At 61.6% G+C, this 20,348-nt stretch overlaps 6 protein-coding genes and 1 non-coding gene across 15 annotated transcripts; 4 read left to right on the plus strand and 3 right to left on the minus strand.

The window, feature by feature from the left end:
- Window positions 1-7,717, plus strand: UBXN1 (UBX domain protein 1). 5 transcript variants are annotated; one of them, XM_071420983.1, is made up of 12 exons: window positions 1-100; window positions 207-252; window positions 728-793; window positions 978-2,053; window positions 2,198-2,251; window positions 2,789-2,905; window positions 3,949-4,022; window positions 4,053-4,269; window positions 5,174-5,225; window positions 5,746-5,829; window positions 6,881-7,091; window positions 7,623-7,717. In XM_071420983.1, the coding sequence occupies exons 4-12, from the start codon at window positions 1,974-1,976 to the stop codon at window positions 7,670-7,672; spliced, it is 939 nt and encodes a 312-aa protein (XP_071277084.1). In that variant the 5' UTR covers window positions 1-100; window positions 207-252; window positions 728-793; window positions 978-1,973; the 3' UTR covers window positions 7,673-7,717. The 5 variants fall into 5 exon arrangements, with proteins under 5 accessions (XP_071277084.1, XP_071277088.1, XP_071277089.1 ...); XM_071420987.1 differs by lacking the exons at window positions 6,881-7,091; window positions 7,623-7,717 and adding an exon at window positions 6,768-6,869; XM_071420988.1 differs by lacking the exons at window positions 6,881-7,091; window positions 7,623-7,717 and adding an exon at window positions 6,419-6,641.
- A 2-nt stretch (window positions 7,718-7,719) lies between these two features.
- On the minus strand, window positions 7,720-8,734 carry DMAC1 (distal membrane arm assembly component 1). The gene is made up of 2 exons (XM_071420990.1): window positions 8,473-8,734; window positions 7,720-8,038 (listed from the first exon to the last, which is right to left on the minus strand). The coding sequence occupies exons 1-2, from the start codon at window positions 8,732-8,734 to the stop codon at window positions 7,971-7,973; spliced, it is 330 nt and encodes a 109-aa protein (XP_071277091.1). The 3' UTR covers window positions 7,720-7,970.
- UQCC3 (ubiquinol-cytochrome c reductase complex assembly factor 3) lies at window positions 8,721-9,272 on the minus strand. The gene is made up of 2 exons (XM_071420989.1): window positions 9,095-9,272; window positions 8,721-9,013 (listed from the first exon to the last, which is right to left on the minus strand). Exons 1-2 carry the CDS (start codon window positions 9,260-9,262, stop codon window positions 8,882-8,884), a joined length of 300 nt encoding a protein of 99 aa, XP_071277090.1. The 5' UTR covers window positions 9,263-9,272; the 3' UTR covers window positions 8,721-8,881.
- Window positions 9,273-9,701: 429 nt separating this feature from the next.
- LOC139587115 (small nucleolar RNA SNORA57) lies at window positions 9,702-9,835 on the minus strand. Its single transcript, XR_011678219.1, has one exon. It is a non-coding gene; the product is annotated as a small nucleolar RNA SNORA57 (small nucleolar RNA).
- Window positions 9,836-10,086: 251 nt separating this feature from the next.
- On the plus strand, window positions 10,087-11,296 carry CUNH11orf98 (chromosome unknown C11orf98 homolog). The gene is made up of 4 exons (XM_071420991.1): window positions 10,087-10,233; window positions 10,437-10,501; window positions 10,587-10,660; window positions 10,743-11,296. The coding sequence occupies exons 1-4, from the start codon at window positions 10,198-10,200 to the stop codon at window positions 10,835-10,837; spliced, it is 270 nt and encodes an 89-aa protein (XP_071277092.1). The 5' UTR covers window positions 10,087-10,197; the 3' UTR covers window positions 10,838-11,296.
- A 62-nt stretch (window positions 11,297-11,358) lies between these two features.
- INTS5 (integrator complex subunit 5) lies at window positions 11,359-15,053 on the plus strand. 2 transcript variants are annotated; one of them, XM_071420981.1, is made up of 2 exons: window positions 11,359-11,535; window positions 12,110-15,053. In XM_071420981.1, exons 1-2 carry the CDS (start codon window positions 11,483-11,485, stop codon window positions 14,997-14,999), a joined length of 2,943 nt encoding a protein of 980 aa, XP_071277082.1. In that variant the 5' UTR covers window positions 11,359-11,482; the 3' UTR covers window positions 15,000-15,053. The 2 variants fall into 2 exon arrangements, with proteins under 2 accessions (XP_071277082.1, XP_071277083.1); XM_071420982.1 differs by having other exon boundaries at window positions 12,254-15,053.
- A 472-nt stretch (window positions 15,054-15,525) lies between these two features.
- On the plus strand, window positions 15,526-20,327 carry POLR2G (RNA polymerase II subunit G). Of its 4 annotated transcripts, none has more exons than XM_071420976.1 (9): window positions 15,557-15,813; window positions 15,972-16,081; window positions 16,585-16,606; window positions 17,108-17,245; window positions 18,002-18,052; window positions 18,786-18,851; window positions 19,379-19,450; window positions 19,957-19,990; window positions 20,176-20,327. In XM_071420976.1, exons 1-9 carry the CDS (start codon window positions 15,802-15,804, stop codon window positions 20,187-20,189), a joined length of 519 nt encoding a protein of 172 aa, XP_071277077.1. In that variant the 5' UTR covers window positions 15,557-15,801; the 3' UTR covers window positions 20,190-20,327. The 4 variants fall into 4 exon arrangements, with proteins under 4 accessions (XP_071277078.1, XP_071277077.1, XP_071277075.1 ...); XM_071420974.1 differs by lacking the exon at window positions 16,585-16,606 and adding an exon at window positions 16,727-16,748 and having other exon boundaries at window positions 15,561-15,813; XM_071420977.1 differs by lacking the exons at window positions 16,585-16,606; window positions 18,002-18,052 and adding an exon at window positions 16,727-16,748 and having other exon boundaries at window positions 15,526-15,813.
- Window positions 20,328-20,348: the final 21 nt, after the last annotated feature.

Here is a 20,348-nt window from a genome sequence, read left to right on the forward strand (position 1 = left end):
GGCGTGGCCGGCAATTGGACCCTCCTGGCCCTGCTGACCCTCGGGGGGGTACCTGCAGTGGGGGAGGGGCCCCCAACGGCCCCGCCCCCGCCCGGCCCAGGTCAGCCAATGGGGGAGGGGCTGGGGGAGGGGCTGGGGGAGGGGCTGGGGGGGATCCTCCCTCCCCTCCCCCACGGCTGAGCTCACCTGAGCCCCTCCCCCAACAGGAACGGAGGAACCAGAGAGGAACAAACGGGGAGGGGGAGGGGCCAGGTGAGAGGGGGAGGGGCAATGGGGAGGGGGGAGGGGCAATGGGGAGGGGGAGGGGCAATGGGGGAGGGGGAGGGGCCAGGTGAGGATGGGGGGGGGAGCTGAGGAATTTGAAGGAAATTTGGGGAAGTTTGGGGAGAATTTGTGGATTTGTTCACGGGAATTTTGGGGAGATTTTTTGGGAGGGATTTCGGGGAGATTTTGGGGATTTTAAGGAGATTTTGGGGATATTTGGGAGGGATTTGGAGGAAGACTTTGGGGAGGTTTTGGGGATTTGTGGGTGAAGATTTTTGGCTGGGATTTTGGGGATTTTTGGGGAGGATTTTGGGGAGGCTTTGGATGGGATTTTTGGGTGGGATTTTCAGGGGATTTTTGGGGATTTTTGGTTGGGATTTTGGGGGGATTTTTGGGTGGGATTTTTAGGATTTCTGGGAATGTTGAAGTTGATTCCTTTCCCCCCCTCCCCCCACCCCCCCAGACCTTCCAGACCCCCCCCAAAATTCGGAGGAGCCCGAAATCGTGGGAGCCTCGGAGCCAGGCCCAGGTGGGGGAGGGGCAGCGCCCCCAAAAAAACCCCAAAATCCGGAGGGGGGGTGGGGCGGGGGGGAGGGGCCCGGATTGGGGGCGGGGAGCTCAAAAATGGGGGGGGGGAGGGGGCCGAACTTGGGGGGGGGAGGGGCCCAAATTTGGGTCTGGGGGCTCTGACCGCCCCTCCCCCCCTCCCCCAGACCAGCCCCTGCTCAGCCCCGCCCCCAAGGAGGGGGGAGGGGCAGGAGGAAGAGGAGGAAGAGGGGGAGGGGCAGGAGGGGGCCACGCCCACGCCCCTCCCCCCTGTCGCGGACAGCCCCTCCCCCCTCCGGCAGCGCCATCTCTGCTCCAGCTCCTGAGCCCCGCCCCCACCCCCGACCTGGGGGGGTCAATAAAGGCTTCGGCCCCTCCCCCACACCCCGGAAATGAGTTTGGATTTATTGGGGGAGGGGGAGGGACGGGAGCCCCAAAACCCCCAAAATTTCCCCAAAATTTCCCCTCAAGTTTCCCCCAAATTCCCATTAATTTCCACAAAACACCCCATTTTCCCCCAAATTCCTCCAAATTTTCCCCAAAATCCCCCAAATTGCCCTCAAATTTCCTCAAAAATCCCCTGAATTTCCCCAAAATTCCCCAATTTCCCCCAAATTCCTCTGAATTTCCTCCCAAATCCCCCTCAATCCCTCCAAGCTCCCCCAAAATTTCCCTCCGCAATCAACCCGAAAAAATTCTGGTCCAAATTTAAGAATTTTGGGGGTTTTGGGGTATTTTTGGGTTGGTTTTGGGGTCAGGTTTTGGGGGTACTTTTGGGTTGGTTTTGGGGTCAGGTTTTGGGGTAATTTTGGGTCGGTTTTGGGCTATTTTTGGGTGACTTTTAGGGCTGGATTTGGGGTCACATTGGGGGTCGAGTTCTGAGGTAATTTTGGGTGAGTTTTGGGATATTTTTGGGAGAGGATTTGGGGTATTTTTTGATTGGTTTTGGGGGCACTTTAGAGTGCTTTTGGGGTATTTTTGGGTTGGTTCTGGGATCATTTTAGGGCGGGTTTTTGGGTATTTTTGTGATTTCGGCGTCACTCTTTGAGTTTCTCCGCTCCGTTCGCGTTCCCTCCGCCTTCTGTCCCTTCCCGGCCGCCGTCCCCACGTGACCTCGGCCCCGCCCCTCTCCCTCCCACGTGACGCGCGGCGCCGGTGCCGCCATGATGGCTGCGGGCGGCGGGGCCGGGCCCGAGCGGGCCCTGGAGGCGCTGCTGGAGATGGGATTCGGGGCCCGGCGCGCGTGAGGGCGGGGACAGCGGGGGAGGGTCCCCGGTAACCGGAGAGGGGCCGGGAATGGGCCCCCGGGGGGGGATTGGGGCGGCCCCGGGATTTTGGGGGGGGTCCCGGAGCTCCCTTGTGACCCCCCCCCGGGTCGGTCCCGCAGGGCGAAGGCGCTGGCGCTGACCGGGAACCGCGGGGTGGAACCGGCCATGGACTGGTGAGGGGCGAGACGGAAAATACCGGGACCCCAAAACAACCCCCGGGACCCCAAAACAACCGGGACCCCCCCAAAAAAAAACCCCGGGACCCCTAAATCCCCTTCGAGACCCCCAAACCCCCGCGAGACACCAAAACTTCCCCGGGACCCCCCAAAACCCTTCCCAAGGACCCCAAAAAACCCCCTGAGACCCCCAAAACCTCCCTGAGACCCCCCAAAAACCCCCGAGACCCCCAAAACCTCCTGAGACCCCCCCAAAAAACCCCAGGGACCCTAAAACCCCCCTGAGACCCCCCAAACCTCCCCTGGGACCCCCCAAAACCCCTCTGAGACCCCAAAACCCTCCCTCAAACCCCCCAAACTCACCAAAATCCTGCTGTGACCCCAAATTCCCCCGAGACCCCCCCCAAAAATCCCCCTGGGACCCCTCAAAACCCCTCCAGGACCCACAAACCGCCTCTGATTTTGTGCCAGCCCCCTGATTTTGGGGACCCCCCCCCCGAATTTTGGGGACCCCCCTGATTTTGCCCCCCCCAGGCTGGTGGCTCACGAGGACGACCCCGACTCGGACTCGGACCCCGAGACCCCCCCGGACCTGGGGGCGCTGCTGGGGGGGCCCCGGGCGCCGGCGGGGGAGCAGGACGAGACCCAGAAGTGAATTTGGGGAGGATTTGGGGTTCCAGGGTGGAATTTGGGGGTTTTGGGCAGGATTTATGGGTTCAAAGTGGAAATTTGGAGGGTTCAGGGAGGATTTGGGGGTTTAGGGAGGGAATTTGGGGTTCAAGGGGGGATTTGGGGGGGAAATTTAGGGATTTAGGGGAAAGTTTGGAGTTTGGGGAGGATTCGGGGGGTCCTAGGAAGGATTTATGGGTGCAGAGGGGAAACTTTGGGGATTCAAGGGGAATTTTGGGGCTTCAGGATGGAGTTTGGGGGGTTCTAAGGGGAACTTTGGGGGATTGAAAGGAGGAATTTGGGTGTTCAGGGAGAATTTTGAGGTTCTGGGAGATTTTGAGCTTCAGAATTTTTGATTTTGGGGTCGCAGGGCGCTGTCGGAGGCCGGGCAGGAGCACAAGTGAGAGGAGCTCAGGGACTCCGGGATTTGGGGCTCAGGGTTTTAGGGTTCAGGATTTAGGGGTCCCGGGTTATTTTGGGGTTCAGGATTTGGGGTTCAGGGTTATTTTGGGTTCAGGATTTGGGGTTCAGGGTTATTTTGGGTTCAGAATCGCTGATTTTGGGCCCGCAGGGCACTGTCGGAGGCGGGGCAGGAGCAGTGGGAGCTCAGGGACCCCGGGATTTGGGGTTCAGGGGTTTGGGGTTCAGTTTTTATGGGTTCAGGGTTATTTTGGGGTTCAGGATTTGGGGTTCAGGATTATTTTGGGTTCAGAATCGCTGATTTCGGGAGTTTTCCCGCTCCCAGGGCGCTGTTGGAGGCGGGGCAGGAGCAGTGGGAGCTCCGTGACCCCGGGATTTGGGGTTCAGGGTTATTTTGGGGTTCAGGATTTGGGGCTCAGGGTGATTTGGGGTTCAGTTTTTAGGGGTTCAGGGTTATTTTGAGGTTCAGGGTGATTTAGTGGTTCAGGGTTATTTTGAGGTTCAGGATTTGGGGCGCAGTTTTTAGGGGTTCAGGGTGATTTAGTGGTTCAGGATTTTGGGTTCAGGGTTATTTTGGGTTCAGAATCGCTGATTTTGGGCCGCAGGGCGCTGTCGGAGGCGGGGCAGGAGCAGGGGGAGCTCAGTGACCCCGGGATTTGGGGTTCAGGGTTATTTGGGGGTTCAGGATTTGGGGTTCAGGGTGATTTAGTGGTTCAGTTTTTAGGGGTTCCGGGTTATTTTGGGTTCAGAATCGCTGATTTCGGGAGTTTTCCCGCTCGCAGGGCGCTGTCGGAGGCGGGGCAGGAGCGCGAGCGGCGCCGCCGGGGCCAGGAGCTCTCCAAGCTCCGCGAATGGCGCCGGGACGAGGAGCGGCGCCGCGCGGCCGAGGAGCGGCGGCGGGACCGGGCCGAGGAGAGGGCGGCGCGGTGAGCAGGGAGCGGCCCCGGGGGGGAACCCCAGAACCTCGGGAAACCCCAAAATTCCATCCCAAAAAAAAACCCCAAAAAAAACCAGAACTGCCCAGGCCGAGTCCTCCGGGCCGCCAGGGGGCGCCGCACGAAGCCCTCAGAACCCCCGGGCCCAAAAGACATCGGGGAACCCTAAAAAAACCCCAAAAACCTCCTTAAAAACCCCAAAATCTCCTTAAAAAGCCCAAAATCTCCTTAAAAAGCCCAAAAAGTTTTAGGAAATCCCCCAAAATCCCGGATTTTTTCCCATTTAAAACCCCCAGGAGGGGCTGCCTGGGCCAAGGCACCTCACGAAGCCCTCAGAACCCCCGGGCCCAAAAAGCCTCGGGGAACTCTAAAAGAAACCCCAAAAACCTCCTTAAAAACCCCAAAATCTCCTTAAAAACCCCAAAATCTCCCGGGAAACCCCAAAAAGTTTTAGGAAATCCCCAAAAATCCTGGATTTTTTTCCATTTAAAACCCCCAGGAGGCGCTGCCTGGGCCAAGGCACCTCACGAACCCCTCAGAACCCGCAGCCCCACAAAACCTCAAAGAACCCCCAAAAAAACCCCGAAAACCTCCTTAAAAACCCCAAAATCTCCTTAAAAAGCCCAAAATCTCCTTAAAAACCCCAAAAAGTTTTAGGAAATCCCCCAAAATTTTTTCCCATTTAAAACCCCCAGGAGGCGCTGCCTGGGCCAAGGCACCTCATGAAGCCCTCAGAACCCGCAGCCCCACAGAACCTCGGGAAACCCCAAAAAAACCCTGAAAACCTCCTTAAAAACCCCAGAATCTCCTTAAAAACCCCAAAACCTCCCGTGAAACCCCAGAAAGTTTCAGGGAATCCCAAAATCAGTGGAATTTTCCCTCCCTGTTCCCACAGGCAGCGAGTGCGGGAGAAGATCGAGAGGGACAAGGCAGAGCGAGCACAGAGGGTGAGGGGGGCCCCAAAAATTGGGGGGGGAATCCCAAAAAATCTGAGGGGATGCCAAAGGATTTGGGGGGGATTCCAAAGGATTTGGGGGGGATTCCAAAGGATTTTGGGGGTATTCCAAAATATTGGAAGAATCCAAGAAGATTTTGGGGGATCCCAAAGGAGTGGGTGGGGATCCAAAAGGATTTGAGGGATCCCCAGAAATTGGGGAAGATCCCAAAGGATTTTGTGGGGGGGGAGCCCCAAAAAAGTTTGGAAAAATCTCAGAAGATTTGGGGGGGGACCCCAGAGGATTTGGGAATCCCAAAACATGAAGGGATCCCATGGGATTTTGGGGGTCCCACGGGATTTTGGGGATCCCATGGGATTTTGGGGGGATCCCAAAACCTGAGGGGTCCCATGGGATTTTGGGGGATCCCACGGGATTTTGGGGGTCCCAGGGGATTTCGGGCGCCCCCCGAGCAGAGTTCGGGGTCCAGCCCCACCGGGACCCCCCCATTTCCCCCCTTTGTCCCCCCCAGTTCGCCCCGAGCCCCCCGAACCCCCCGGCCCAGCCCTGCCAGGAGGCGCCGGCGCCGCGGGAATACGAGGAGTGCAGGATCCAGGTGGGACCCGGGGATTTGGGGGGATCCGGGGGGGGTTTGGGGCTCCCTGATGGATTTTGGGGCTCCTTGCTGGGATTTCAAGGAATTTTTGGGTGATTTTGTGGTGATCTGGGGTGATTTTGGATGATATTGGGGTGGTTACAGGTGATTTAGGGCTCCCTGCTGGGGTTTCAGGTGATTTTGGGGTGACTTTGGGGCGATTTTGGGCCGATTTTGGTCTCCATGATGGGATTAGGGCTGATTTTGGGGCATTTTTGCCTGATTTTGGGTGATTTCCTATGATTTTGGGGTGATTTTGGCTCCCCTGCTGGATTTAGAGATGATTTTGGGCTGATTTGGGGTGATTTTGGATTTGGATTATTTTGGATGATTTAGGGGTGATTTGTGCTGACTTTAGGTAATTTTTGGCTGATTTAGGGTGATTTTTGGCTCCCTGATTGAGGTTAGGAGTGATCTTGGATGAATTTGGGCTATTTTTGGCTGATTTAGGGCCATGTTTGGCTGATTTAGGGTCATTTTTGGCTGATATTGAGTCATTTTGGGGTGATTTTGGGCCATTTTCCCCCCATTTTTAGCTCATTTCCCCCAGGTCCGTCTCCCTGACGGCCGGGCCCTCACTCAGACTTTCCCTGTATAATTTTGGGGTGATTTTTGGCAATTTTTGGGCCATTTTCCCCCCATTTCTGGCCCATTTCTCCCCAGGTCCGTCTCCCTGACGGCCGGGCCCTCTCTCAGAGTTTCCCAGGGTCATTTTGGGCTGATTTTGGGGTGATTTTGGGGTGATTTTGGGCCATTTCCCCCCATTTCTGGCCCATTTTTCCCCAGGTCCGTCTCCTGGACAGCTGGGCCCTCACTCAGAGTTTCCCTGGGTGATTTTGGGGTGATTTTTGGCAGTTTTTGGGCCATTTTTCTCTGATTTTTAGCTCATTTCTCCCCAGGTCCGTCTCCCTGACGGCCGCGCCCTCACTCAGAGTTTCCCAGGGTCATTTTGGGGTGATTTTGGCTGATTTTGGGGTGATTTTTGGGCCATTTTCCCCCCATTTCTCCCCAGGTCCGTCTCCCCGACGGCCGCGCCCTCACTCAGAGTTTCCGTGCCCGGGAGCCGCTCGCCGCCGTTCGCCTCTTTGTGGAGCTGCACCGGGGCCCGGGGGGCGGGGCCGGGGGCGGGGCCGGGGGCCCCCCCGAGCCCTTCAGCCTCCGCACGGCGTTTCCCCGGCGCCTCTTCACGGAGGAGGACATGGAGAAACCCCTGCAGGAGCTGGGTGAGACACGGGGAGGGGGCTTTGGGCAGAAATGGGGGCTTTGAGGGGTCCTTGGGGGGGTTTGGGGGGGGATTTGAGGGGGTCCTGAGGGGATTTGAGGGGGTCCTGAGGGGGTTTGAGCGGTCCCGAGGGGGTTTGGGGGTCCCTGGGAGGATCTGCAGGGTCTTTGGGGGGGGTTTAAAAGCTCCGTGTGGGAGCTGGGCGGTATTTGGCGGGTCCTTGGGGGAATTTGGGGGTCACTGGGGAGGTTTGGGGGGATCTCCAGAGGATTTGGGGGTCTGTGGAGGATTTAAGGGGTGTTTGAGAGGGTCCATGAGGGAATTTCGGGGGTCCCTGGGTGGGCTTTGGGGGGTTCTAGGGGGGATCTCAAGGGGGTTTTGAGGGCCACGAGAGGGGTTTGAGGGGTCCTTGGGGAAGTTGGGGAGTCCCTGGTGAGAATCGGGGGTCACTGGGGAGAATTTGGGGTCCTTGGGGGATTTGGGGGTCCCTGGGGTATTTTGGGGTTCCCTGACCTCTCCCTCCCCATTCCAGGCCTGGTTCCCTCCGCCGTCGTCATCGTGGCCAAGAAAGAGGGGAGCTGAGGGGGGCACCCCAAGAACCCCAAATAAACCCAAAACACCCCAAAAGCTCAAGTTTGTCCTGTCCTGCGCCCCCTCCCCAGAGCAGCTTCGGGGGTCCTGGTGATTTATTGGAATCCCCCCGGGGTTTTTGGGGTCTCCAGAGCAGCTTTGGAGCCCCCCGGGTGTTTTTGGGGTCCCCAAACCAGTTTGGGGTTCCCGGTGCCTTTCTTGGGGTCCCCTCGTTGTTTTTGGGGTCCTCAGAGCAGTTTTTGGGTCCCGGTGCCGTTTTTGGGGTCCCATTCCCGTTTTTGGGGTCCCCTCAGGGCTCGCGGCGCTGCCAGCGTCCCACGGGGTCGGCGAGGATGACGATGGCCCAGCTGGCCAGACCTGGGGGACAGGGGGGACACCTGGGGGTCACCTGGGGGGTCACACCTGGGGGGTCACACCTGGGCACAGCCGGGGTCACCTGGCGGGACAATGGGGACACTTGGGGGTCACACCTGGGGGGACACCCGGGAGTATTTGAGGGTCTTTGGGCACACCTGGGGATCCCTGGGGTCACCAAAGCACACCTGGATACACCTGGGGGTCACCTGGGCACACCTGGGGTCCCTCCCCCACCCATGGGAACTCCGACCCCTCCCCAACCCCCGAGATTTTGGGAACAATTTTAGAAATTTTTGGGTCCATCCCGGGGCCACCCTCACCCTGCCCCGCCCTCGTTTCCATGGAAACCGTCCCCATTTTCCCGCCAAAACTCAGACCGCGCGCCCTCCCATCGGTCCCCGCCCCCTCCCCTCGGTTTCCGCCCCGCCCCTCACCGGCAGCGAAGGTCATCTGGGCGATGGCGCCCATGGAGGGCGCGATCCCCTTTTTCATGGCGTTCCGCGGCCCCTGGTACACCCAGACGGCGGCCATGAGCAGCCCCGCGCCGCTCAGCAGGCGGCAGCTCCAGCAGCCGCCGAACAGCGGCCGCGGCGAGCCCGGACCGGGCCCCGGTACCGGCGCCGCCTCCGGTGCGGCCTCCGCGCCCCGCGGTCGCGACATGGCCGAACCGGAAGAGACGCCGGAAGTGTCCGTCATTTATAGCACTCCGGGTGCAACCGCGCAAAAAAAAAAAAAAAAAAAAAAAAAAGAAGTTCCGTGCGCAACCGCGCGCAGCCTTGATGGTTCCGGGGAAAAGGGCGGGACACCGGGAAACGGAGTGTGAGGGGGCTCCCGGTGCTGACGTCACTTCCGCCACGGCACCGCCCGGTGCGCCACGTTGTCGTCGGTCTCGGCCGCCTCGCGCAGCGCCGCCATGATCAGCTCATTGTGGCGCCGCCGCTGCGCTAAACTCCCGGCGTCCGCGCCGGGCTGGCCCTGCCGAACCGGGAACACCGCGGAGGGGTCACCGCCGGTTCCGGTCCCCGAGGCGTCCCCACCGCCCACTTCCCCCCGTACCTTCAGCGTCTGCTGCCGCTCCTGCTCGCCGCCCGCGATCGCCACCCACAGCAGCAGCCCCAGCGCCACCGGGACGGCGCCGCGGGCGAGCGCCAGGGGCCACCGCCGGTCCAGCGCCATCGCCGCTTCCCCGGCACTTCCGGCGCCGCTCTGGCCCGCCCGGAGCATAGAGACGGCGGCTGGGAGGACCGGAAATCCGCTGCGCCACCTTGAAACCATAGACACGCCGGCTGAGAGGACCGGAAATCCGCTGCGCCACCTTGAAACCATAGAGATGGCGGCTGGGAGGACCGAAAATTCGCTCCGCCACATGGGCATCATAGAGATGGCAGCTGGTAGAAACTGGAGTCGTCCCCCCTTTACGGCCGGATCGCCCCTGGACCGTCGGGATCAGATCCACGCCCTCACCCCGGGACGCGAAAGCAGACACGAGACTAAAGCGGTTCAGAGCTTTTGTTTATTAACAATTTAAAGTATAAAATCACCCATCCGCCGCTGGCGCAGTCCCGTGGCTTTCTTGGTCCTTCAGCGGGCCCTGCAGAGGAGAAAATGGCGGTGAAGCGGCGGCCCGAGCGCCCTGGAGCTCCCAGGGGAGCCGCGCCCGGGGCCTTGTCCCGGCGTGTGAGGGTGGGACCGGCGGACGCCACCGCCGGCACCGAAGACATCGCGCCGGTCGCTGCTTTCCCTCCGCACATCACGGAGCCCGGCACGGAAACGCCGGGGCCCGCCAAGAACGAGAGGATTTTCCCGGGGAGGCCCCTGCTCCGTTTAAAACCAAAACCAACCCAAAAATCCGACCGAGCCCGCTGCTGACCCAGCGTCCAAAGAACGCTCTGAGGGGAGGCGGCCATTTTATATAGCGCGCGTGTGGGCGGGGCCTCGGAGAATCCCACAAATCAACGGCGCCGGCGCGCGCCCGCCAACCAATGAAAACGAACTAAAAGAAAAGGGGCGGCGGCCTAAAAGAGATTTTAATATGGGTGGGGGCTCTCGCCACCACAGCCAATCAGAGCTCGCTCCGCACGGGGCGCGACAAACGGGGCGGGGTTTAGTGACCGGAAGTGCGGTCGGACCGGAAGTGGTGCCGGACCGGAAGTTGCACGATGGGGATCGGAGGGAAAATCAACCGGCCCCGAACGGTGACCGGGAACACGGGGAGAGCACCGGGAGGCACCGGGAGGGCTCCCGGGACACCGCGGCGGCTTCAGAAGGAGCCTGGCGGGAGGAACAGCCCGCGGGGAGGGCGGGAATCCCCATCCTCACCGGGACTCCCGGTAACCGGTACCGTGAGGGGTCTCCGGTAACGGCGGGACCCCGCCGGTGACCCCGTATTTCCCCACAGGAGCTGCGTAAGAAGCTCTTCAAGCGGCGGCGGGAGCGGGCGCGGGGCCGGCGGCAGAAGCGGCGGTGAGCGCCCCCCCGTCCCCTCCCGGTGCTATCCCGGTGCTCTCCCGGTAACCGAGGCGGGGTCCCGGTGCTCTCTCCGCTCCAGGTCGCTGTCGGTGCCCGCAGCTCCGGCCCCGGTGTGGGGGAAGCGGCTGCGGAAGGAGATGAAGCGGCTGCGGGGTGAGCGGGCAGGGGATACCGGGGGACTCCGGGGGACACCGGGGACGGCACCAGGTCCCTGAGCCCCTCCCGGTGTCCCCAGCGCTGAAGGCGGCGGTGACCGAGGCGAAGAGGCCGCGGGAGGAGGCGGGGACGGGGAACGGCGACGTGGAGATGGCGGAGGTGGCGGCGGAGTGAGCGCGGGGCCGGCCCGGTGCCAGTCCCGGGGCCATCCCAGTGCCACCGGTTCACCACGCTGGAACCTTCCCCGATGCCCCCTCTGTGTCCATGAGGGGCCACCTGTTTGTCACCGGTGTCCCCAGTCCGTCTGCAACGGCCCCAGTTTGGCACCAGTGCCCCAGGCCTTGCTCCCAGTCCCTCCCAGTCTCTCCCAGTGCCCCAAATCCCTGCTCCAGTCCCTGTCCCAGTGTCCCCCAGTCCCTCCCAGTGTCCCCAGTCCGCTCCCAGTCCATTCCCAGCCCCTCCCAGTCCCTCCCAGTATCTCCCAATGTCCCCTGGCCTTCCCCAGTGTCTCCCAGTCCCTCCCACTCACTGTCCCCAACCCCTCCCAGTGTCCCCAATTCCCCCCCAGTCCCTCCCAGTGTCCCCCAGTGTCCCCAGTCCCCCCAGTATCCCAAATAAAGGGATCTCTTCTCATTCTCTGTCCCCGTTTTTGTCCTTGGTGGGGAGGGGTGGCACAGCTCCAGGGGGGGACTCTTTTCACGGTGACACCGCGACAGGGGCGGAACCATCGCGCTCAGCCGCGGGGGCGGGTGGGGCACTTCCGGTGCCGGACGCTTTCAGCCGCATGCGCAGCCGCCCGGCCCGGCCGCCGCCGCCATCATGGCGCTGTGCGACCCCCCCGGAGCCGCCAGCCCCCCCCGGCCGCCGCTCAGGTACCGGGGGACCCCTGGGGGTACCGGGGGTGGGAGGGGAGAGCCCCCGGAACCTCCCTGGCGGTGGGAGCGGCGACCCCCGGAACCGGGACCGACCCCCCCTCAGCGACCCCCTTCCTTTTTTTAATCCTGTTTTTAACCAGTTTTAAACCTTTTTCACCCTTTTTACCCTCTTTTTTATCCTTTTAAACCCTGTTTAACCTTTTCTAACCCATTTGAACTTTTATTTAATTGCTTCTTAACCCCCTCCAACCCCATGCTCCCCTTTCACCCCCTCTGTAACCCTCTTTAACCCATTTTAACCCCCCTTTACCCCAACTTTAACCAATTTTACCCCCCTATTTTAACCTGATTTTTTCCCATTTTAATCCATTTTCTCCCTCCCTTACACCCAAGAGCTGTCCCAGGAGGTGAATCCCAGTGCAGGGCACCCTCGTGTCCTTTTACCACCATTTTACCCCATTTTAATCCCGTTTAACTCCATTTTCCCCAGATTTTAATCAATTTCACCCCATTTTAATCCCGTTTTAATCCCATTTTCCCCCATTTTAACCCATTTTCTCCCCTCCCACAGCGCCCAGGAGCTGTCCCAGGAGGTGAAGGTGTTCCTGAGCGGGCTGGACCCCGTGCAGGGCACATCCCTGTCCCATTTTACCCCATTTTACCCCATTTTAACCCATTTTTACCCCATTCTAACCCCATTTTCTCCCTCCCACAGCGCCCAGGAGCTGTCCCAGGAGGTGAAGGCGTTCCTGAGCGGGCTGGACCCGGTGCAGGGCACTCCCCTGTCCCCCCCTGCCCACGCCCGCTGCGCCCTGCGCCTGCTGCGCTGCCTCCCCCCCGCCCGCCACGCCGCCCTGCAGCACCTGCGGGGCCTCTTTGACGACCAGGTGTGCCAGCACCTGCTGCAGCGCGAGAGCCCCGCCCCCGGGCCCGCCCCCAAGGCCACGCCCGGCTCCGAGGTGCTGCAGGAGGCGCGCAGGGCGCTGGCCGAGCTGGTGGCCGCCAACCCGCGGGCGTGGGCGCCCGGCGTGGCCGCGTGGGCCAGCGAGCTGATGGGGCAGCTGAGCAGCAAGTACGCCAACAGGCCCGGGGTGCCTCCCGCCGCCAGCCTGAACGAGCTGCTGCAGCTGTGGATGGCCTGCCCGGCCACGCGGGCCCTGCTGGACATCTACAGCCAGTGCCTGGCCGCCATGGTGGGCAGCTGCCCCGACGCCTGCGTGGACGCGCTGCTGGACACCTCGGTGCAGCACTCGCCGCACTTCGACTGGGTGGTGGCGCACGTGGGCTCCTCCTTCCCCGGCACCATCATCAGCCGCGTCCTCTCCTGCGGCCTCAAGGATTTCTGCGCCCACGGCGGCGCCGAGGCGGCGGGGACGGCGGGCGACAAGCGCGTCCCCAAGATCGCCTCGGTGGTGGGGATCCTGGGCCACCTGGCCTCGCGCCACGCCGGCAGCATCAAGCAGGAGCTGCTGAGGATGTTCCACGAGAGCCTGGGCTCGCCCCGGGAGCACCACAAGGCCACGGTGCCCTTCCTGCTGCAGCTGGCGCTGATGTCCCCGGCGCTGCTGGCCGCCGTGTCCCCGGAGCTGGTGGACTCCCTCAAGCCCCCGGTGCTCAACCAGCTGCACCAGCACTTCTCCTCGGTGCCCAGGGACGAGCTGGAGGGCGTGGTGGGCGTGGTGGTTCACCTGCTGTGCCACACCTCCGCGGGGGCGCTGCGCACGCTGCGCTTCCTGCTGGCCACGGCCGCCCCCGCCTCGGTGATCACGGCGCCGGGCCCGGCGCTGCACGAGGGCGTCCGCGAGGCCTGCGAGCGCCTGCTGCAGCTGCTGCTGCTGCACCTGCAGAAACTGGTGCACGCGCGGAGCTCCGCCAGCCTGGCCGAGTGCCCGGCGCGCCCGGTGCCGTTCCTGGAGGCGCTGCGGCCGCACGTGCGGGAGCTGTGCCAGGACACGCTGCGCCTGGAGCGGCGCCGCTGCCTGTGGCAGCACCAGCTGCTGGCGCTGCTGGCCGTGCACTCGGCCCCGCACGGCGCCGCCGAGGCGCTGTTCTACCTGCTGGCGCTGGCGCGCACGCCCGAGGAGCTGGCGCTGGCGCCGCAGCTGCACGCGGGGCTGCGGGCGGTGCTGCCCGACCCGCTGCCCGCCGCCGTGGCCGCCGCCGTGGCGCAGATCCACGCCGGCCGCCTGCCCGAGCCGCAGCTGGCGCAGCTCCTGCGCAACCTCTCCCTGCTGCTGCTGCAGCCGCGCGGCGACGACGGCGACGCCGGGGAGGCGGCGCTGGGCGCGGCGCTGGCGCGGCACCTGCCGGACCTGGCGCAGCTGCTGCTGCACCCGCGCGCCGAGGTGGCGGAGGCGGCGTGCCGGCTGCTGGCGGCGTGCCCGCTGCCCCGGGCGCTGCCCCCCGCGCACCTCCTGCCCGCCGTGCGCACCGCCGTGCGCGGCTTCTTCGCGGGGCTGCGCCGGGGCGACGCGGCCGCGCTGGCGCCGGGCGTGCGGCTGCTGGCGCGGCTCAGCGCCGTCAGCCCCGCGGCCGCCAAGGCCGTGCTGGCGCAGCTGGTGGAGGGCGCGCTGGGCGGGCGCAACGCGGAGCTGTTCGGGGGCAGCGCCGACCCGCCCGGCCCCGAGGCCGCGGCCGCCCCCGCGCCGCCGCCCGTGTCGCTGCTGGACACCAACCAGCGCTTCACCGCCGGCCTCACCACGGCGGGCGGCGTCTGGTCCGTGTTCCACGCCGGCGTCATCGGCCGCGGGCTCAAGCCGCCCGCCGGGCCGGGCCGGCGCGGCCCCGAGGAGCTGAACCGCAACACGCAGACCTTCCTGAGCCTCCTGCTGCGCTGCTGCCGCGGCTCCGGCCCCGCCGAGGCCGCCAAGGCGGTGGCGGCGGCGCTGGTGGAGGCCGTGTGCCCCGAGGCCGCCGGCGCCGAGCTGGCCTGGCCGCCCGAGGAGCTGGCCCGGGCCACGGTGGAGCGGGACCTGCGCATCCTGCGGCGCTTCCGGCAGCACCCGCTGCTGTTCCCGCTGCTGCGGCTCGTGGCCGGCGGGCACCCCGCCCTGTGCTACTGCTCGGTGCTGCTGCGCGGGCTCCTGGCCGGGCTGGTGGCGCACTGGGACGCCTGCAGGGAGCCCAGCACGGGCGCCTCGCCCTGGCACCTGCGGGCGTCGTGCGCGCTGGTGGCGCTGCTGGCCGAGGGCTCGCTGCTGCCGCCCGTGCTGGGCAACATGCACGAGCTGTTCCCCGAGCTGGCGCCGTTCGAGGTGCACCTGCTGCTGCTCAGCGTCTGGGGCTACCTGCGCGAGAACAGCCCCCTGCCCCAGAAATTCACCTTCCAGCCCGAGCTGGGCGTGTTCCGCAGGGACTTCGGGCGGGACGGCGACGTCAGCAAGCACCTGGCGGTGCTGCACGCCGTGCTGCACAGGAACATCCACCGGCTGGGGCTGCTGGCCGCCAGGTTCTACCCCTGAGCGGGGGCAAAGAGAGGCATTCGGGGGTTTGGGGGGGTTTGGGGTGGGGAGACGGATTTGTAATAAAAGGAAAGGAAAGAGAGAAGGGTGTGGAGTGTGGGGGTCCCAAGGGGGGGTTGGGAGGGGCTGGGGGTGTTTGGGGAGGTTCCCGAGGGGGTTTGGGAGGGTCTGGGAGGTCCTTGGGGGTGTGTGGATGGGTAGAGAGAGGGTTTGGGGAAAGGTTTGGGGGCTCAGGAGGGTCTGGGGGCGTCCCAGAGATCCTGGAGGGGGTTTGGGGGCGTCTCAGGGCTGTCTTGGGAGGATCCTGGGATGTTTTGGGGGTCTCAGGAGGGGCTGGGAGGTCCCTAAGGGTGTCCTGAGGGGGTTTTGGGGGGTCTCAGGAGGATCTGGGGGTGTCCGGAAGGTCCTTGAGGGTTTGGGGGGGTCTCAGGAGGATCTGGGGGTGTCCGGAAGCTCCTTGAGGGTTTTGGGGGGTCTCGAGAGGGTCCTCGGGTGTTTTGGGGGGTCTTTGGGAGGGTCTGGGGGTGTCCGGGAGGTCCCGGGGGTCCCAGGAGGTCTCTGGGGCTCCCGGGGCCCGCCTGGTCCCCGCCCTGTCAATCACCCGCCCATCCCCGCCCATCCCTCATAACCGACCAATCACCGCCCTCTCTCGGGCCGTAACCCCGCCCCTTCCCTGAGAGCCGTTCTCAGCTTGGTGGGCGGGGCTTTGCGACTTGGCCACCAATCAGCAACGCTCTCGCTGGCGAGGCGCGTCACTTCCGGCGGAAGCGGAAGCGTTGGCGGAAGCGGCGGCGGCTCGAGGATGTTTTACCACGTGAGCGGCACCGGGGGGTCACGTGCGGCACCGGGAGGTCACGTGTCACACCGGGGGGGGGGTCCCGGGGGTCTTCCCGCCCTTGGGGGCCCTCCCGGAGCGCTCCCGGTAACTTCCGGTGCCTCCCGGTAACTTCCGGTGCCTCCCGGTGCCCCCAGATCTCCCTGGAGCACGAGATCCTCCTGCACCCCCGGTACTTCGGGCCCAACCTGCTCAACACCGTCAAACAGAAACTCTTCACCGAGGTGGAGGGGACCTGCACCGGGAAGTGAGCGCGGGGACCGGGGGGAACCGGGAGGGAACCGGGGGGAACCGGGAGGGAACCGGGGGGAACCGGAACGGAACGAAAATCCCAAAAACAACCGCGGAAAACCCAAAATCCTTCCCTGGGACACCCCCGGGATCCCCCGGGGAACTCCCGGTATTCCGGGAATCCCAAAAATCCCCAAAAACGGCCCCCAAAAAACCCGGGACTCCCCAAATCCACCCTAAAATCCCCCAAATCCCCCCAAATTCTGCTGAGATGCCTCTGGGTCACCCCAATGCCCCAATAAACCCCAATAAACCCCAATAAATTTAATATAAATCCCAATAAACCCCAATGAACCTCAATAAACCCCAATGAACCCCAAGCAAATCCCAATAAATTGCAATAAATCCCAATAAAACCAAACTAATCCAAATAAACTCAAATAAACCCCAATAAACCCCAATAAAACCCCCATAAATCCTTTATAAATCCCAATAAATTTAATATAAATCCTATTTCAGGTACGGGTTTGTCATTGCTGTCACCACCATCGACAACATCGGGGCCGGGGTGATCCGAACCCCAATAAACCCAAATAAAACCCCAATAAACCCCAATAAACCCCAATAAAATCCCAATAAAACCCCAAATCCTTTATTTCAGGTACGGGTTTGTCATTGCCGTCACCACCATCGATAACATCGGGGCCGGGGTGATCCGAACCCCAATGAAACCAAATAAAACCCCAATAAACCCCAATAAAACCCCAATAAACCCCCAATAAACCCCAATAAAACCCCAATAAAACCCCAATAAATCCCAATAAACCCCAATAAACCCCAAAAAACCCCCAATAATTCCATTTCAGGTACGGGTTCGTTATAGCAGTGACCACCATCGATAACATCGGGGCCAGGGTGATCCGAACCCCAATAAAACCCCAATAAAACCCCAATAAACCCCAATAAAACCCCAATAAACCCCAATAAAACCCCAATAAACCCCCAATAATTCCATTTCAGGTACGGGTTCGTTATAGCAGTGACCACCATCGATAACATCGGGGCCGGGGTGATCCAGCCTGGCCGGGGCTTTGTCCTGTACCCCGTCCGCTACAAGGCCATCGTGTTCCGGCCCTTCAAGGGCGAGGTCGTGGACGCCGTGGTCACCCAGGTCAACAAGGTCAGGGGTCACACTGGGGTCACACGGGGTCACACTGGGGTCACACTGGGGTCACCTGGGGTCACGCTGGGGTCACCTGGGGTCACACCGGGGGGGTTTGGGGTCACCTGGGGGGACACGGGGACAGTTTGGAACCACCTGGGAGGGGCCAGGGGCCCCTTTTTGGTCCCATTTTTACCATTTCTGTCCCTTTTTTCCTGTTTTTATCCTTTTTGTCCCCTTTCTGTCCCATTTTTACCATTTCTGTCCTTCTTTTCCTATTTTTGTACCCTTTTTTCCCATTTCTGTCCCTTTTACCCCATTTTTTCCAATTTCTGTCCCATTTTTCCCATTTCTGTCCCATTTTTCCCATTTCTATCCTTTTTTCCCATTTCTGTCCCTTTTACCCCATTTTTACCCCATTTCTCCCCCATTTTTACCCCATTTCTCCCCCATTTCTGTCCCTTTTACCCCATTTTTTCCTATTTATTTCCCTTTTTCCTGTTTCTGTTCCTTTCCCCCCATTTTTACCCCATTTCTCCCCCATTTCTGTCCCTTTTACCCCTTTCCGTCCCTTTTTTCCCATTTCTGTCCCTTTTTCCCCATTTTTACTCTCTTTCCCCATTTCTGTGCCTTTCTCATCCATTTTTATCCCTCTTTTCCCATTTCTCCCCATTTCTCCCATTTATGTCCCTTTTTGCCCCATTCCTGACCCATTTTTCCCCATTTTTATCCCGTTTTTCCCCATTTTTGTCCCTTTTCCCCCCGTTTCCCCAGGTCGGGCTGTTCACCGAGATCGGGCCCATGTCCTGCTTCATCTCCCGCCACGTGAGGGGGGCGGGGACACAAAAAGGGGGCGGGGACACCCCAAAAGGGGCGGGGCCACCCAAGAAGGGGAGGGGGAAACAAAAAAGGGGGAGGGGTCATGCAAAAAAGGGGGAGGGGGGACCCAAAACCAGGGAGAAGCCACGCAAAAGAGGGGGGGGACCCCCAAAAAGGGGGAGGGGCTGCCCAAAAAGGGGGCGGGGACACCCAAAAGGGGAGGGGCTGTCCAAAAAGGGGGCGGGACCACCCCAAAAATGTCACTGGGGGGGGGGGAAGGGACCCCAAACACCCCCCCCATTTCCCCCCAGATTTCCCTGAGGGCCCCCAAATCTCCCAAATCTGCCCCCAAAACCCCTTTGGGAACCTTGAATTTCCCAAATCTGCCCCCAAAACCCCTTTGGGGTCCCCAAATCTCCCAAATCTGCCCCCAAAACCCCTTTGGGGTCTCCAAATCTCCCAAATCTGCCCCAAAACCCCTTTGGGGACCCTCGAATTTCCCAAATCTGCCCCCAAAACCCCTTTGGGGTCTCCAAATCTCCCAAATCTGCCCCCAAAACCCCTTTGGGGTCCCCAAATCTCCCAAATCTGCCCCCAAAACCCCTTTGGGGTCTCCAAATCTCCCAAATCTGCCCCAGGATCCCTTTGGGGACCCTCGAATTTCCCGAATCTGCCCCCGGATCCCTTTGGGGACCCCCTGGGCCCCCCCGGAGCCCCCTGACCCCCCCATCCCCCCCAGTCCATCCCCTCCGAGATGGAATTCGACCCCAACTCCAACCCCCCCTGCTACAAAACCGTGGACGAGGTGAGGGGGGGGCCTGGGGAGGGTCCTGGGGGGGTCCAGGGGGGGTCTGGAGAATTCTGGGGGGGTCCCGGGGGGGATCTGGGGGGGTCCTGGGGGGATCTTGAGGGTCCTGGGTGGGTCTAAAGGGGCTCTGGGGAGGGTCCCAGGGGGTTCTGGGGGGTTTTGAGTGGTCCTGGGAGGGTCTTGGGGGCGTTTTGGGGGGGTCTGGAGGGATTTTGGGGGTTCCTGAGGCTTCTGGGGGGGTCTTGGGTGATTTTGGGGGGGTCCTAGGGGGATTCTGGGGGGTTTTGGGAGGGTCTGAGGGGTCAGGGTGGTCCTGGGGGGGTCCCAGGGGGTCCCCAATGTCCGTCTGTCCGTGTGTCCCCCCAGGACATCGTGATCCAGCAGGGTCCTGAGGGGATTGGGGGGGTCCTGAAGGGTTTGGGGGGGTCCTGAAGGGTCCTAGGGGGATTCTGGGGGGTTTGGGGGGGTTCAGGGGGTGCCAGGGGGTCCCCAATGTCCGTCTGTCCGTCCGTGTGTCCCCCCAGGACATCGTGATCCAGCAGGACGATGAGATCCGGCTGAAGATCGTGGGGACCCGGGTGGACAAGAACGACATCGTCAGTGAGGGGGGGGGACCCCAAATTGGGGGGAAAAACCCCAAAATTGGGGGGGGGAAATCCTGAAAATCTGGGAAAAAAAAATACCCCAAAAATACCCAAAAAATACCCAAAAAATACCCAAAAAATACCCAAAATCTGGGGGGGGAAAATCCTGAAATCTGGGGGGGAATATCCCAAGATTTGGGAGGGAAATCCCAAAAAATGGGGGAAAATACTGAAATTGGGGGAGGAAATTTTGGGATGTGGGGGGGAAATCCTGAAAATCTGGGGGGAATTCTGGGGTTTTGAGGGAAATCCTAAAATTGGGGGGAAATTCCCGAAATTGAGGAGGAAATCACAAAATTTGGGGAGAAAATTCTGGGCCTTGGGGAGGAAATTTTGGGATTTCAGAGGAAATTCCAAAAAGTGGAGGGAAATCCCAGAATTTGGAGGGAAATTCTAAAATCTGGGGGAAAATCCCAAATTTTGGGGGAAATCCTGAAGTTCTTCCCTCCTCCCCCCAGTTTGCCATCGGCTCCTTGATGGATGATTACCTGGGTGAGTTCTGGGGGTCCCGGGGGGATTTTGGGGATCCCGGGGGGATTTTGGGGGTCCCGGGGGGATTTTGGGGGTCCCGGGGGGATTTTGGGGATCCCGGGGGGATTTTGGGGCTGGGGGCACCCCCAGGGGAATGTGGGGGAGGGGAATTTGGGGTCCCTCACCCCTTTCCCTTCTCCCCCCAGGCCTCGTCAGCTGAGCCCCAGCAGCAGCCGCGACCCCTCCCCAATTCGTACCCCCCCAAATTTTGGGGGGTTCTGGTGGCAGGGCCACCCCCAGAGCTGGGGGGGCTCCGCCTTTCCCCTCCACATTCCAAATTAAAGGTTTTTTCACCCTTTTTCCGCCTTTTTCTCTTCTT

This window comes from Agelaius tricolor, unplaced genomic scaffold, assembly GCF_023055355.1.
Source record: "Agelaius tricolor isolate 1412-34295 unplaced genomic scaffold, bAgeTri1.0.p SCAF_180, whole genome shotgun sequence".
In the NCBI taxonomy this organism is placed as follows: Eukaryota; Metazoa; Chordata; class Aves; order Passeriformes; family Icteridae; genus Agelaius; species Agelaius tricolor.